Source organism: Falco peregrinus, chromosome 1 (genome assembly GCF_023634155.1).
Source record: "Falco peregrinus isolate bFalPer1 chromosome 1, bFalPer1.pri, whole genome shotgun sequence".
Taxonomy (NCBI): Eukaryota; Metazoa; Chordata; class Aves; order Falconiformes; family Falconidae; genus Falco; species Falco peregrinus.
Window position 1 is genome coordinate 115,935,353 of NC_073721.1, and position 16,940 is coordinate 115,952,292.

General features: G+C 38.9%; 1 protein-coding gene across 2 annotated transcripts; it reads left to right on the plus strand.

Moving 5' to 3' along the window:
- The first annotated feature begins 278 nt into the window (after nt 1-278).
- DTWD1 (DTW domain containing 1) lies at nt 279-15,390 on the plus strand. 2 transcript variants are annotated; one of them, XM_055810009.1, is made up of 5 exons: nt 279-582; nt 2,926-3,207; nt 4,258-4,401; nt 5,613-5,886; nt 10,742-15,390. In XM_055810009.1, the coding sequence occupies exons 1-5, from the start codon at nt 292-294 to the stop codon at nt 10,969-10,971; spliced, it is 1,221 nt and encodes a 406-aa protein (XP_055665984.1). In that variant the 5' UTR covers nt 279-291; the 3' UTR covers nt 10,972-15,390. The 2 variants fall into 2 exon arrangements, with proteins under 2 accessions (XP_055665984.1, XP_027648351.1); XM_027792550.2 differs by lacking the exon at nt 279-582 and adding an exon at nt 760-1,276.
- Nucleotides 15,391-16,940: the final 1,550 nt, after the last annotated feature.

The window sequence follows — 16,940 nt, forward strand, 5'->3', positions numbered from 1 at the left end:
GTCGGTGTCAGTCGGTATCAGTCAGTCAGTGTCAGTCAGTGTCAGTCAGTCAGTCGGTGTTAAGAGTCAGTCAGTCAGTGTCAGTCTGTCGGTATCAGTCAGTCAGTCAGTGTTGGTCAGTCGGTGTTAGTCAGTGTCAGTCAGTCGGTGTCAGTCGGTGTCAGTCAGTCGGTGTCAGTCAGTCAGTGTCAGTCAGTCAGTCGAGGTCAGAGTCAGTCAGTCAATGTCAGTCGGTCAGTCAGAGTCAGTCAGTCAGTTGGTGTCAGTCAGAGTCAATCAGTCAGTCAGTCAATGTCAGTCGGTGTCAGTCAGTCGGTGTCAGTCCCTCTGTCAGTCACACGCGCGGGGCTGCAGGCAGCAACCGCCACCCGCCCGCCCGGCCGCCCGCGCGCGCCGCCCCTCAGGGCCGCCCGGAGCGCTCCCGCCGCAGGGCACCGTGCCGCGCGCGCTCTTCCGGCCCCCGCCTTCCCGCGCCGGCCGAGCCCGACACTTTCGTTCCGGGGCCTGTGGGGGCCGCAGAAGAGGCGGGCGGCCCTGTTCGGCGAGTGGCGGCCCGCCGCGGGGCTAGAGCCGAGGGAGCGGGTGAGGAACGGCGCGGTGCGGAGCTGCCCGCCCGCCGCCAGGGCACGGAGGCCGCAGCGTTTGGGGGAGGGAGCGGCGGGGGCCGCGCGCGGCCGGCAGCCCCCGGCCCGTGGGGTGCTGGCGGGGGCGGCGGGGCCTGGGGGCGGTGCGACAGCTCTCCCCGTGGCGGGTGGGCCCCGGCCGCCGGCAGGGCCGCCCGCGGGAGGGGGCCGCGCTCCGCCCTCGGAGGCCTCGGTGTCCTGCCGTGATAGGGGCCGGGGCCGGTCACGCCTCGGCAGCTCCCGCGGAGCATCCCAGGCGCAAAGGCCTGTGCCCCGGCAGCTCCCCGCACCCTGCCGGGCCGCGCTCGCCGTGCGGGGCGGCCGCTGCGCCCCGGGGCCGGTACCCCGCAGGCCGAGGCCGCGCCGCCTGGGTGACAGGCTGCCTGGCGGGCTGGGGGGCAGGGTGGGCGCACGGCAGCGCCGGGGGTGAGCGTCCCTTGGGCACCGCACGAACCGTGCACAAACCCCCAGTCCTGAGAGAGGCGGAGGCTGTCCTGGAACCGCAGCCGGAGCGTAGGGGCAGCCTCCGGCAGCAGCGGTTATCAGGGTCGTGTGGATGGAGTTGTTACAGTCTCAAAATCGTATGACTGAATCAAGATTCAGCTCTTACAAGTTGTGTAAACTCTATTGCTGTCTTTCTAAAAAATCATACGGTACGTATAGTGGTGTAACTTGGCAAACGGCAATTATTTTGAGACCACAAAGGTTTTCCTGTGCCCTTAGAGCAGCGTGTCTCTTGGCAGTGTCAATAATGAACGTGCTTGCGGGTGTCACAGCTGAACCCCGCAGTGCCGTAAGGCATCACACTGAAAAGAATCAGTTTGCAGGCTGGGAATGCATGTCAAATTACAGGGCCTCTCGCCCTCTTCGCTTCATGAGGAAACTTGATAATGGTATGGGTTAGTCTGTATATTTGCTTCATGGCTGAGATATTTAAAAGCCAATTGCACTATGAAATTTGTATGCGTATTAGATTTTGTGTTCATTTGAATGGACATCCCTGACCTTTCAAAAGTTGGAGCTTGTTGGCGGGGGAGGGTATCACAGCATGCATGAGTATTTAATTTTACCAGAAAATAACAACTCGTTTTTCTGGGATTAATTTTAAATTTTTGTTGGAAAGTTAGCCAAGTGTTTTGTTTTCGTTGTTTTTCAATTAAATTACACTTGGCTTTATTTAAACACTTAATTTTGGATCACATCTCAGGAATTCTTGTTTGTTTGTTTTTGTTAAGCATGACTGTTTTGTTACATCATTTCACAAGTGTGATCCCTGACATGAAAAGTAAACCTAAATTAGCTGAAATTAAATACTGAGAACTACTTTTTTAGTTTTAAGTCATGCAGCACAGAGTGCAAAGGGCAGTTTATAACTACTGCAGGCTCCTGGCTGTGGGCTCTTTTGAAGACTAGAGAGGACCCCGAGTGATCTAGTCTGAAGGGTTTCACTAAAACTGTGACTATGAATCTCTGCACACAGCAATATTAATTCTGTCTGGATCGGGTGTGGGCGTACAGTCAGTTTTTTGATACATTACTCAGACTACACAGTGAAAATTTTATGCTAGAGGGTGAGACATCTGTCCTGAAGAAAGCCTGAAAAAAATCCATCAATGTTACTGAATAAATACAAACTTGCAGAATGAGTCCAGGCTGGGTCAGCACTTGCTCTCTGGTATATGGAACACCAATGCTGTGCTTTAGCTCTTGAGACTTAATTTTTCAGCCTCAGGCCTTGCTCCTGGAAGATTTCTTCTGTTTCACAAAGTTCTGTCAACAGAGGTTGCATTCAGGTAGGCTGGTTTGCCCCCACACAAATACATTTCAGGATAGAGATCTAAATTTGTACAATTAACTTTTCTCTTACTGATTTCTGTCCTGTAGACATTTAATTCATTGTCAATGGTCATTCAAAAGACTAATGGGACTGCTCATCCAGGTAAACAGTGTCTACCAGTGTTTTCACAATCTTTTAGACACTGATCCTACCAATAAATATAATTCTGCATGAGTTAAGTGAGTGGGATAACTTAGTGAAATGATGAATAGCTATATATGTGCATTAAGGATACAGATCTCCATTCTTTCTAGCCATTTATCTCATGCTCTCCTGAAATCCTTTTGGAGTTCTTGGTGCAATAACAACTGAATCAGATGATTTTATTATTCTTTCTCTTATAGGAATTGCCTTCCTTGATGAGTATTTTTTGCTAAACAGGATCATACAGAATCGTTTCCAGTGAATTAATTCATAGTATATTGGATTTTTTATTTAACAGTTACAACATATTGTCTGTTTCAGCTAACCATGTCTTTAAATTCATCTGCGCTTTTAAATGAAGAAAACTGTCAGGGACAAAGAAGAAATACTGAATGTTTGGAAAGTCTAGAACTGCAGACTCCATCATCGCTTCAAGATAACCCACTTCAACAATTACAGTTAGCATCGCAAGAAGTACTGGAAAAGGCAAAAAAGAGTGGGAGATCAAAATGCCCCCGATGCAGCAGTTCAAGGATGTTTTATTGTTACACATGCTTTGTTCCTGTTGAAACTGTCCCTACCAAAGAAATTCCAACTGTGAAGGTTAATATTTCTTATAGATTTTTAAATAATATTCTTGTACCTTTTAGTTTCTGGAGGCAGATAGTCTGTCTGTGACCATTTCTTTTCTTATTCATTCTTTATGGGTGCTTATCTTTAACGCAGGTATAAGTGTGAATAAACTACACTTAAATAAAATTATTGTTCTTATTTGAGGGATTACATTTACAAACATTGACAGTGTTCCAGTCCTCCCATAAACATTTATGTATCTACCAGATGAGAACATAAGCTGAAGTCAGCCAGCTTGTCGTGCACTTAGTTCTTAAATGTTTCTTTACAGAAAAAAAGGTGTTACCTTTATTCTTCAGTTTCTAAGAACTCTGGCCAGAACAGAGTATATTGCAAACAAAAAATATGATTTTCCCATAACCAAGAGTGATTTTTACATAAAACGTGAGCTAAAAGACATTCCTAAATGTCATGCGTGTGTAATTCAGATGAGCACCCTCAAAATACAAATACGAAAAAGTATAATGCCTTTCAGCTAAAATACTTGGAGAAACCATCAAAGAGGACTGATACATTTTGCAAAATCACCTACCTGAGAACTAAGATGCATTTGGAGACACTCTGTAGTTTGAAAGCATCGTGAAAATACTCTAGAAGTACTTTGGAAATTAGACCTAGGAGATTTAGGTGTATTTTCATTGAAATGGCCATTTTTGCAATAAGGTGAACATAAGTATTCATATTTAGGACCATTATATTGCTTAAATTAATATCACATCTTATTTACCTTATTGATGCTATTTCTAGAGGTTTTACCACGCTGCTGCTGCAGCATTCCAAATTGCATTCATTGCATACTTGGGTATTTACATGAACTGAGAGAATGTAACAGGTGCTTCTTGTCACTTGTCTCTAGTTTAGTTCTAAACCTATTAAAATAAAAACATTTTTAAAAATTGTCAAATATCTCTTAATTACATGGTATAGGGATTCCTCCCAGATTTTGCGTAAATTTTTGTACCTGGAAATAAGATTATAAGTATTGCTTATTTCTTTTTTTTTCTTTCTGTCTTACTGTAGTTACCTTTGAAGATTGACATTATTAAACACCCAAATGAAACAGATGGCAAAAGCACTGCTGTGCATGCTAAGCTTCTGGCACCTGATGATGTTACAATTTATAAATACCCTTGCATTCCAGAATATGAAGAAAAAAGACATGAAGTAAGAAATTCTGTATAGCTAGATGAGCTGTGTGCTGGGGAGATGGGGAGATGCAGATGTATCTTCTGCACTTCCTCCTGCAGTCATAACGAACTCTGCTGGGAGGAAGCAGGAGGGAAGCGCTGTTCTATTAATCCACTTTACTCCATCTTGCACTCGCATAAAGCTTGGGCCTACAAATACACACACAGTGGTTCTGGACTGTCCTCCAGAGCTTAGAAAAACTGTAGCACTATCTAACCACATGAATTTCCTATGTTCACCCCCTTAGAGAATGGATAATTTGATTTATTGTGTACTATAAGAAATATTTTACCAAAATACATGATACAGCAAGTTAAACAGCAGTTAGGTGTTGTGCTCCTCATAGTCAGTAGCTGCAGTATTTAAAATTCCTTAACATTTTTAACATTCGCTATTATAGAGGAAACCTACTAAAATGGAGCTATTGTCTGTCAATAGCTAGTCAGCACACAGCCTGAAAAAACTGAGCTCTAAACATTTAAATGGTGTGATTAATCTGAAATCTAATATTTACACATTTGATGTAATAGTTAACACTTGGATCACATGAAGTAGAGGGTAATACAAATATGTCATAGAGACGTTATTCAGGGAATGAGCCATGAAGGAAAGCATAGGTGGCAAAGAGGCAGGAAGCTGAAAAAAAGCAGAAAGAGCCGCAGGGAAGGTGGGCAAAAGCAAGAAGAGGTCGTAGTGACTTTGTATGGTCCAGGCTTTCCGAGTCACAGATTGGGAATGCTGTACTAAGCTACTGAAAAAATTCTGAGTAGGGCCATCACTGGTCTTTTTCACGTAAGATATTTATGAGACATGTAATAGATGCAGAAGAGATTATTTATTCTGATACAATATTTGTGAATGAAATTAGAAACTATTCTTTATGGCCTTCCTGTCCCATATACTGCAATGACAAGTGAAATTTGAACTTTCTCAGGCACTGACGCTGTTGTCTTGACTGAAAAAACTTCTTCACAGAAGCATTAGAGTTGGTAGTAGAGGCATGGAGGCAACATTTAATTAATAAGATCTCTAATAAGTATCTTCATTCGTTATTTTAAGAGATACTTTTTCATCTTGTCCTGACTTAAATGTTTATGGGTGGGGATAGAAAATACCTTTAATGAAGAGATTCCTGGTGTTTTATTAGACTTTGTTTACACTCACAGTTCTTTCTTTTCTTCATTTAGATAGCACTTATATTTCCTGGCCCCAATTCAGTTTCAGTGAAAGACATTGCTTTCCATCTCCAAAAGTACACTAAGAAAGGTGTTTGTGATAATGACGATGACTGTTCCAGAGAGCCATTTCTTAAACAAGCAAAAATAGAACCTACAGAAGAAAAAAATCTAAATGAATGCATTTCAAGCAACAAGACTGAAGGCACTAAACTGAAGAAAATAATATTTATTGACAGTACCTGGAATCAAACTAATAAAATAATAACTGATGAACGACTTCAAGGTAAAAAGAAAAAAGTTGATGTTATTGCTACAGGAATTATTAGGGGAAATATATATGTTTATATAACAGACCTGAGCATAATATATGTTTATTCTTAACCCTATATCTGAGAATAAATGAAAGATTCAACAGTAGCATTGTCAGCTACTTCAGTGCTGTAGAAAACTTGAACCAAAGACTCCATTACTTTTCATGTCATATAATTTGTTCTTCAATATAATAAGAATACTTAATAATATTCTAAATTAATACTAAAGAAAGCATTTACATTTATTTCTCCCACTTGTTTTTTGGAAAAAAATTCCTCAGTCTCACAGAATGGAAGCTGTCATGTGAAGACAATGGAAGGGTAGTTTGAATGACCTCGGAGAGAAGCCAGAAAGATTTCCTTTGCAGTTTTTCAGGAGACCCAGGGGAGCATTTTTGTACACGCTGGTGGTAGACAGGCCACTAGAAGGTGAATGAGGGATCTAGCAGATAACAGCACAAGTATGTCATGGCTTGGTTTCTTTTTCCAGTAAAGCTCTTTTTTTTTCACGGTCATTTTGATGACCTACTTTCCAGAGAAAGGGGATTGTGTGCTTCCCTTCTACACCCTCCCACCTCTGAAAGCAAAACCTTGTAATTCTGCAAAGGTTTGTTGTCTTAGGTTCGTTATAAGAAGTTTACATTTAAGTATTCTAAATAAACCCACGAAAGATAAAACAATTTAGCAATCGCATTCCATTTGTTTTGAGATAAATAAGAGTTTGAAAATACTTTCCTTAGTGAAAAAGGTGCACTTAGCTGGGGGGCAGGCTATCAAATTTATACATTATATATATAACTACTAGTGACTGCTTTGCACTGGACCCTACAAGGAATTTCACAGACTTCTTACAGGCAAGATAAATGTTGCCCTGCTGTCTAGTCAGTTTATTAAAGAATCCCATATGTTCGTATAATACATTGACTAATTAAAATCCCATTGCTAAGTATTTAGATTAACACAAAACATACTCTATCAAATAAATTAAAGTATTACTGTAAAGATTATAGTAATAGCACATTGCAAGTTAACTCTAAAGTATTTGGAACTTATTTTAAAAGGATGAATTTCAGGAACGTAACAGGCAGCCACAGGAACTGAAGATTTCCGTGGAATCTTATGCAGTACATCAGTCAAAAATTCATGATTGGTGTTACTTCGGAGCTCTTAAAGAATGGTTTCCAGTTACCCCATGTGAATGCTGGTCTGGTGGACTCTTCCCTCCTTTCCAGAAGTTCGGCTCTGTTCCAGCTGAGTATTCTGAGTATTCCAGTCCTCCGTCTTCCTTGAGCACCTTTCAGGATTGCTGTAAGGTGTGACTAGCGTCACACAAGTCAGCCTCTCTTACCCACACCCAGGGGAGAATTTTACCCTTCATGCAGCAGGAATAAACGTGCACAACCTGTGCATGCATTGCTTTCCTTAGAGCCTGTCATAAAAGATGAAAGTTGCATTAATAGTCCTTTTACAGATTGCAGTTTTGACTTCCCAAATGAATGGGACAGACTTCCCTTAGGCATAAACTGATGAAATTTTTATGTTGTACACACATGAGAAGTAGAGAACTATTGTCATTTTTTCAGTTCAACTGCAAATGAAGTCATCATCCAACAAACTATTGCTCATATATTAAAGTTCAAAACTGAGTGTTCATAATTCCAAATAAACAGTAACTGCCATACTCAGAAAGATTTAAGTTACAATAAATAGTGGATGGAAACGTTAACGAAGCCAAGAAAATGTAAAGAAAAGTGTTGTATTTTATAAGCCTGCATTTGTATCAAGTAAATCTAGCTAATTGTTCTACAAGAGAAAGTGAATGTGTACATCAATCTTAAAAAAAAAAAAAAAAGCCTGGCAAACTTGGACAAAAAGTACTTCTATATCTTGGAAAAGTGGTGTAATACATCTTCAGAAAGCAAAACTAAATCAGTTGTGTTAAAAGACAGGAAATACTTGAAAGTTGGTAATGTTAAGGATTAATTACTTCATTAAAAGTCATCACTAGATCAGAAGGGAAACAGTTGCATCTAATGTTAATGATTACTCTGTCATATGAGTGATGAAGCTTATTGGCAACATCAACATGGTTGCTAAAGAAACATTGCTTTGGTATTTTTTGCTGTTTGATCCACTATCCGCTTTGTATTAGCCAAATGTCTTATTTTATTAGCTTATACATTCTCTCCTACAAGGCTGAATCATACATCTGCCTTAGTTGGATTTTTTTGTGTTGCTTTTGGTTTTTTAAAGTTTCTCTGCTTACTTTCATTTCTGCAAGAATTTCCCACAAGAAAATGGTAGCCTTTGCCTATGCTCAGCTAGGATATTTGAGAGCAGTAAGTTGACATTCTCTGAGGCAAATTCCCCCCATCCTCATTTTTCTGACAAATCTCTTGTCATCCTCTCATATTTTCATCATCATATCTCAAAATCACACTCGAGGGTGTGATGCAAAGGCCATAGCAGAGGTAAGGTGAATCCAAAGTAAATGCCTTCTTCCTCAGCCTAAATCCTTAAGTTACTTATAAACCTTGAGAATCTAAAAGATTAGGAAAGGAGCAGAATTCCTGCCCGAAATAGAATTTTCAAGCTGCTGCCTCTTTAGGAAATTAACATTATAATTGAAATAACAATAGGCACTTTAGTAAGAGCTTAGACTCTTACTAGCTACCATAAGTGCAAACCATAATTACTCATTGCTTAAAATTTTCCGCACTAGTATTTCTTGAAGTAGTGGATCTTCCAGTTCACTATACAAACTGTAGGGATGAAGAGGTGGTAGAAAGCTCAGAGTAAATGACAGGCATCGGCATGTGTGTAAACTTTACCACTTACATACATCATGTTGGTAAAAACTTCGAACCTCTCTTAGATGTAAGATCAGTGACCAGCTATGATTAATATAGGATCCTACAGGCCTGAGCATTCGATTGTTATAGCGGAGGGAGCACAGAGACTGCTGTGATAATAGGATGTAGCGTATCAGGAAAAAATGGAGGCTTAAGGAAGGGTGGGAGAATTCTCTGAAAGGTGGTGTCTGCTCTAAGACACATATACGGGAGAATAACTTCTGTAAGGGAAACTTGGTTACATTACCTAAGGAGATGTAAAGATAGCTGTATTTCCCTTTCACTTGATTTCAGATTCACAGAAACATTTATTTCTAGTGAGCTTAAAGTATGTGGATGCTTTTTAGCCACAAACATGTTGATTTCCTTGGTATTGTAAGCTTTCATATGAACAATCAGTACTTGTAGTAAAACATTGCCTTTGGCTGTATAGATACAGATATAGTACAGGTGACAGAAACATGCTCAGTAAACTGTAACCCTTAACAGCCTCTAATTTTTTTATTTAAAAAAACCCTCCTAAAATTCTATGTTTGAAATTAACTGATCCGGCATTTGAGGTAAGCTCAGTAGTATCAGGGGTCTTGCCTTCACTGAACTTTTGTTTGTATTCAAACCACAAATAGGTGGGAGTTTACATTGGAGGAATCATCCCCTAAATTTAGTTCACTGCTGTTAAGGTGGAAGCATCACTGAATTTAATGAAAGTTTTCACTTTGGTTAGGGCTGAAAATTCAAGAGTTGAAACATCTTGAGGGAAAAATCATAATGCAGTTTCCTATTACTATTTTGAATGTACGTGTATATGATTAACAGAGGTAATAATTAGACTACGTTATTTGAATTTTTGGTTCTGAAATACCAACATTTGAACTCAGTGATGGAATCATTCAGGTTTTTTAAAAAACGCATTAAGAGATTTCTTTTACTATGCAAGGTATCATACATTACTAACTGCAAAACAAATCTTGCAATTACACTAGAAAGAATTAAACATACTTTCAAGGTAAGAAGTATAGAATCACAACTGCTAGGCTATAGGCCAGTTTGCACTCCTGAATTTGGACCTTACCGAAACGTCTTTGTTAATAACTTCCAAGCAACTCTTAAACCATGTTGTTATTTATACTATTACTTGTACTAAACCATCCCATGACACACAATATTCAATTTTAACATTTAGAAAAGGTAATTTTACAACCTGATCCTGGTATTATTGACAGGTGTGTACGCATTTCTTTATAATCCAGCTGTCCACCCTGTTTACGAACTGATTACACATTAAGGTGGTTTTAATTTTGAACAGTTTGTGCATCTTAAGGAACATAAAAATGTTCCTTAACAAGATATGTGTTTAAAATTCATCTGAATGATAAAAGTAACAGACTACAGTAGATAAAAGATTTTCATGTGCCATACAGATACCAAATGTATTTCTTTCATCTCAAGTGGGAATGCTTTTCGTTTCTAATAAAATTAATGACCAGATTCTGTCATAGTTACTCCTGAGTAATCCCAGTGAGATTTCAGTTACCCAACAAGCATAAATGAAAAGTGTCTGGCTCTTAGCAAATACTCCTCAGTTCAGCAAAACTAACAGCGTGAGGGATTCTGTGTTACACTTGAAAGGTATTGGGTCTGCCATGCTTTTTCACTCTTCCCATCTGAAGAGACCCTGCAGTTTACTGAGGGCTGTGAGGCTGTAGGAATGAAAGGATAAACTGTAAATTTTAATTGCAGACATGAGGATTGTAACCTAGAACTTACAGCACAACTTTCAAAGTGGTCCACAAAGGAGGATAAAGTCATTGCCTCCATTTTATGGATGAAAATTGGAGGGACAGGAAGAGAAATTACTTGCATGCAGGCATCTAGCAGGCTAGCAGCACAGTCGGAAAACATAACTAAAGACTTGTTTGGCATCCCATCCACCAATCCGCATTGTATAATCTGTGTCATCTTTTTTTCTTGACAGGGTTGCTACAAATCGAGTTGAAGACAAGGAAAACTTGCTTTTGGCGTCATCAGAAGGGAAAGCCAGATACATACCTTTCCACGATAGAAGCAATTTATTATTTCCTTGTGGACTATCATCAGGAGATTTTGAAAGAGAACTACAAAGGACAATATGATAATCTGCTTTTTTTCTTTTCATTTATGTACACATTGATTAAAAATGCCAAGTGTTGTGCAGGAAAAGAGTAAGATGTCTGTCTATAGGTAGGTAACACTAGATTTAATTTTGTTTCTTTTTTAATGATAAACTGCACAAACGTAACCTTTTATCTAACTGAAATCTGGAAATAGATTGTACTCTTAATAATAGCTACAGTGTTTGTCCAAAAGTAAGCTGTAGACCTTATGTCCTGCACATGTGAGGTTGTAGAACTACTGATGAGCAGGCTAATTAGAATTACTTATTTGAAAACAATTACTCTCTGCTAAATCTTGCTGTGTTTGAACCTACAGACCTGATAGGCTCACCACAGCGAGAATACTGCCATAGGTGAGGACAGGAGGACTTAGCCCCTCTTACCATAAGGAGTGATCACTCTAACTGTAGAAAGGAATTGTGATGCTAGCTTTTTAGTACTATTATTGCTTTGTTTCAGGTGTTTTCTTTGTGTTTTACCCAGTAATACTGATTTCACTTTCATGACATCAAAAGCTTATGGAAATTATTGGGATGGTATTTAATTTAGAGGGGTGAAGGGCAATACAAATGCAAATACAAATTGGATGCGGCCAATACAAAATGAAAGACCACATTAATTGAATAGAATATGAGTTACGTGCTTTCAAGATTAATTCTGGAAAATTGTCCTAGTAATAGAAAAGAGCAGTCTCTAAACATCATTATAGAGTGCATGATTTCCACAGTACCGCTCACATACTGTTATATTAAGATTATGTACAATTTCTTGGATAATTTTAGACTTCTTCAAACAAATGAATTTAATTAAGTGTTTATTATTCTGTAATATCATTATTCTTCTGGGGAACACTAACTTAGTAAGTGTCACTATGGCATATCACAGACAGTAAAATTTTGTAGATGCCACATACTTGTATTCTAAGAAGCAGAAAAGGCTCATGACACTGCAGCAGTTGTCTGACAATGTAGATCTTTTTACAGGACCTTAGCAAAGTAATTTGCAGAGACAAGAAGTAGGGAAGATGGCAGTTCCAACCACACATTTCTGGTAAGACTTCCTTAAATTAGGCAGATTATGAGTCTGCTGTGTTTTTTCTTTTGCAGTAATAGTGCAAATTTGAACAGCATAAATAAGACTTTGTCTATGCTGATGAAATTTTTGTTGGTATGTGTAGCACATGTGAATGTAATTAGACAAGTATGACTTTGCCAAGCTATACCAGTACAGCTAATGCTGGCAGAGGCAGTAGACCTAAGCTATATCTTTACAAGTAGAGTTATACAAATATATTTTTATCATACTAGGATGTTCTGCCAGAAAAATCCATGTTGGTAAAGAATATAGTCTTAAGGTAGAAAAAAATGTTTCATTAGAGGTGTGATGTAAGTTGGATAAATATTTCTGAATATTCTCAGAGGTGCGTTACTTAAGAAAAAAATTAATCTTGTCAGTGGCAGATTGAAAAATTACCATAGATAAATTTTTAAACAAAAATGACGAAGTTTTTGTTGTAATTTTCCTCAGAAAATCTGCCAAAGTTGTCCCCTGTAGCATACTCTCCAGGAGGGCATTCTCAATACCCTGGTGAACGTAGGAACAGTGCCTTGAAAATTACTTCAAGAAAATCTTTTAATGCTTACAGAGCAATCCAGGCAGATGCAAACAACTGATTTGTACTGCTTTTTAATGCTTCAAGATACTGAAACCAAAGTTAATATTGCTTAAAACAAAAGGCACAAATACACTGTCTGCAAGTCATACTTACCTTCAGATTTGTATGCTTATCTGCACAAGTGAATGCATATAAAAATGTATTTCAGTGGACAACCAAAACACATCTCCTCTATTTGCAAAATGAAATGCTAGAATGCTAGTTAAGTTACATGAGTGCACATGCAGTGTGTGAACTGTAAAAGCAACCACGAGAAACAGGCTGGAAGTCAGAATGAGAAAGGTAATTTTTAAATGTACGTACACATCGAGTTCATGTGCCAGGCAATGAGAAAAATCAGCAGTCATGTCTCAGTGCTATCGAAACAACATATTTCTTATTCATTTGGTTCTTACTGCTATTGAGAGATTATTTTGGCTTTTTACAGTGATTAATGCTATTTCCTTTGGTATGATTTTGATACTCTTTTGACATTTCCATCTGTTCTTGTATTTCTTAAACAAAGACTGTTGTAATGCTTTTTAAAAATCACACAAGTATAATAGCTTGAGAAGGAAACTTTCACCCACTTTAAACAAACAAAAATAAAATGAACCCACTGACCTAATGTTTTACAAGAACCAGAGAGAAAAATGGGGCGGGGGGGGGAGGGGGAGTTACTTCCAAGACACATTTCCCTGAAAACATGTTTTTTTTATTTAAGAAGCAGAGGTCAGATAAAAGTTTATATAAGCTGTTCTTTGTTACTTTTGGAAAACAGTTTCATAAGGTTCAAAATGGTTTCCAAATTTAAGTTTTCTGTACCTCACTTTATTTGAACAATGGGAATTAAGAACCTATTCCAAAAGTAAATTAATTTTAATTCTCAGGTGAAATCAATGTACAGAAAAGATTTTAAGTCTGGAACACTGTGTCCAGAAATTGGGTTCAGATTCTTTTTCTTCCAGTGCAACTTCAGTGTAATGCAAGAGTCATTCTTACACCAGCTGACAGAGGCATATCTAATATCTGTAATTAATTATGGTCTGTTGATATTCCTGTGATAACCTTTTATAGGGCAGGAAGGAGGTTATTGTCACTTCTGCTGCAAATCTGCTCTGTCTGAGCAGCAGATGTAGTTCCCCCTTCTCCCCCATCTCCTGCTCTCCCCTCAAAAAATACTTAAATCCTCTGTTAAATTTCTGTATCGGTATAAGAAGCTAAACCAAGCCATCCACCTCACACTGAAAATGTCTCAATACCACTGATCTATTTGTTTCCAGCTTTGAGACTGAAGAATAGTTTTGTTCCACCAAATGAAAGCAATCAAGTGTTTAATCCTTTCAAGTGCAATTAGAAGCACTGACCTCCTTGTTCTTTAAAATGAGGGTCAGGGGGAGGTAAAGGCCAGTTCTGAGCCTTTTCTTTCATATCAGAATACCCCTTCGCTAACTATCTCTTCTGTTTCCAAAAACATCAGACAGCAAGGGAAAAAACAGGCTTCTACCTCCATTAGCAGTTAACTTAAACAGCCATAAGTTAAAGGGGGAGGAAAAGGAAGAGCATCTCTATCTATCTCCTTTCACAACAGAAGACATCTGGCCTCCTGTGGGGAGGCCCCAGATAACAAAGAACCTGTCATTGCAAACCTCCGAGATGCTTCAGAGAGCCGTTTTACCTGCAGTCTGGCTCATTCATTTCCTGCCACTGAAGCCATCTGCTTTTGCTTATTGTGGGTATTTTTGTTCTTTGTTTGGCCAGGAGCATGAAGTGGCTTCACTTCAGCATGCCTGTATGCTTGGTCAGAGGGAGGATTTAATCCTTTTCTCAAGATGAATAAGAGAGGGAGCTGCAAAAAACAATTCCTTTCCTGGAAGGTAGCACAAATGTCATCCAAGCCTAGGTTGAATGAAGGGTCATGTCAGTGCATGGGGTAAAGAAACGCTGAGATTGAAAATAGATGGCAACTTGGAATCTACAGCAGAACCTTCCAAAGCATTTGTAATCTCACCTGATTTAAATCCTTTGCTTCTTGCAATTTTTTTTCAGTTTGAGTCTCTCTGGTTTTCCACACAGGCTTCTTCCGGCCCGATTGCAGAGTAATGTAGCAATCTGCTTTTGCCTTTCTCTTGCACTGAGTTTCAGTATTTTGCTCAAATGCTTCAAAAATCAGTCTGTCTTCATAAGTGATAATCATAGCATGCTTATATAAAATATAATGTGATGTGAAAATCCATTCCACCGATCCCTACCTTTGAAAATGCCAAAATAAGGAAGAGGGAAAATTCCCAGTCAGTTTCCCATCATTTACTATAATGCAGTTAGTGCACTCCCAGGTACCATTAACTTGTATCACAAAGTATTCCAAAAAGCCACGCATCAGCTGAATTCATGAAACTTGTTTTGTGACACAAATCTTGATGGTCACACTGCAGCAGTGTTAAACTAGGTGAGCTTTCCTGCTCTGATGAAAAGATTGTGTGGCAGTAAGATGCTGGCCTACAGACAGCAGAATATGAGGTCACCCATTAAGGTAGGGAACGACCCAACACAATTACTGAAATATTATCCCTTGTCTTGAGAGACATTATTTTACTAAAATTCCAATACTGTTATTAGTACGAATATTGATTTTGACTAGCGATACTTGGCGATACCAACATTCAAATTAAACATTTATATGAAAATTTTACTACACTGTTTGTGTTCACTTGTGGGAAAGATAACACGTTGCCGCCATTTTATGGATTCTGAAGAGAAATCGGATGCTGTAGAATTTTGAAAGTAGCATATCACATTAAACTTTAAAAACACTCATAGTGGTATGGTTATTTCACCACTACCTGCCAGAAAAAAAAATAATTAAATAGTTCTTGAGTCCCACAGCAAGAGGTGGGAACTACTTCTTTAATGCAGAACAGACTTTGTGTTTTCACCTCACTGAAAATGGAAATTTTTGTCTAACTTTAGCAGTACTGGTGCTGTTATCACATTTCAAATCAACTATGATTTTACTGCTGGCTTCAGACCACTGGTGTTGCAACAGGATGTTTAGAAACAGACCACAGAAGAGAATGCTCCGCACCAGAATACCCGAGATGGGGTCCTACCCTACCGGTGATGCTGTGCACGTTGCTTCCCTTGCCCATGAAGTTAATTTCTGCCTCTGAATAACATGTCTCTACATATGAAGCTGGGCCCGTAAGTCACTTGGACTCAGCAGGAAATCTAAAGGCTGAGTATCGTTACAGAGGTTCTGATGTAACATTTTCCAACAGGGGTAGAAGAACTATACAGAAGAATGTGTACGTGTGTAAATATCAATACATATGTACCTCCCTCCTAGTGATAAATGCATTAGAACACAAGCCAAAGGTTTTGTCCCATGCTGTTTCTGTCTTAGGGAACATAAAGACAAAGTAAATCAAAGTGTGGTATCTAGAGTTTACAAAATTAAAGAATAAACTGTTATATGTACAGAGCAAATGTGTATTTCAGTTAGATACTGACATACAGCTGTTAGCGTACACAGATGACTAGGAATCCATTTGTTAAGTTTGGATGCACTATCCAGCACAAGTGCTGTATTATCCCTTCAAACCATACGCTGGAAAAAAAAAATAATATTCTATACCTTTTCACCATTCTGAATATTTCTGTTAACGAGCCTAGTGTAGTTCCTTACTTGTTCTGTAAAGCATCACGTTTTCCTTGCATCTTCAGGCAGCACTGAAGTATTAGATTTTTTTAAAAAAATAGATATAAATTAAGGACATCCATCCAGGCTTAACAGGGCATGCCCAAAGAGGCCAAAGGGGTAAACAACAGAGTAAAATTGCAAAGAATAAATTTAGAGAAATTTATTTCTCTACACAGAAATTCTGACTCGCCTGCACAGAGATGGAGCCATGGATCATGCTCTGCCATGTTTAGAAGAGGAGAAAGGAGCAAGAGCGTGCCCGCCCTGCTACCAAGGAAAATGCATTTGCCTCAAGTAACCATGTGCATGAACACGTAACAGTGAGCATGCATATATAGTACCCTTCATGGAAAACTCATCTATAATGCAACTGGATGTTTTATTTGCTTTCTTTTGATTACTTACTGGAGAAGAAGATAATCAAACCAGAGTTAGTGCTTCTCGGTTGTTTTGGGGTTTTATTAATAATATGCAATTAATTTATAAATTCCTCAGTCAATGCCAGCATTTACTCTTATTTCAATGTAATTTTATTACAAACAACAGTATGTAAACCTATTAATGTACCTAAACTTTATAATACACCTTCAGTCCTACCCAAGTGAGATAAGACTCTGTGAGAATACATTTTTGTGCACATGGCCTGGAAGAACATTTAACTTCGATA

Bases quoted from the DNA above. Each gene is read 5' to 3' on its own strand.
- DTWD1 (XM_055810009.1), top strand. From the start codon at position 292: ATGTCAGTCGGTGTCAGTCAGTCGGTGTCAGTCCCTCTGTCAGTCACA. The intron at 4,402-5,612 runs GTAAGAAATTCT...TTCTTCATTTAG, and splicing joins ATGAAGAAAAAAGACATGAA to ATAGCACTTATATTTCCTGG. The intron at 5,887-10,741 runs GTAAAAAGAAAA...TTTTCTTGACAG, and splicing joins AACTGATGAACGACTTCAAG to GGTTGCTACAAATCGAGTTG.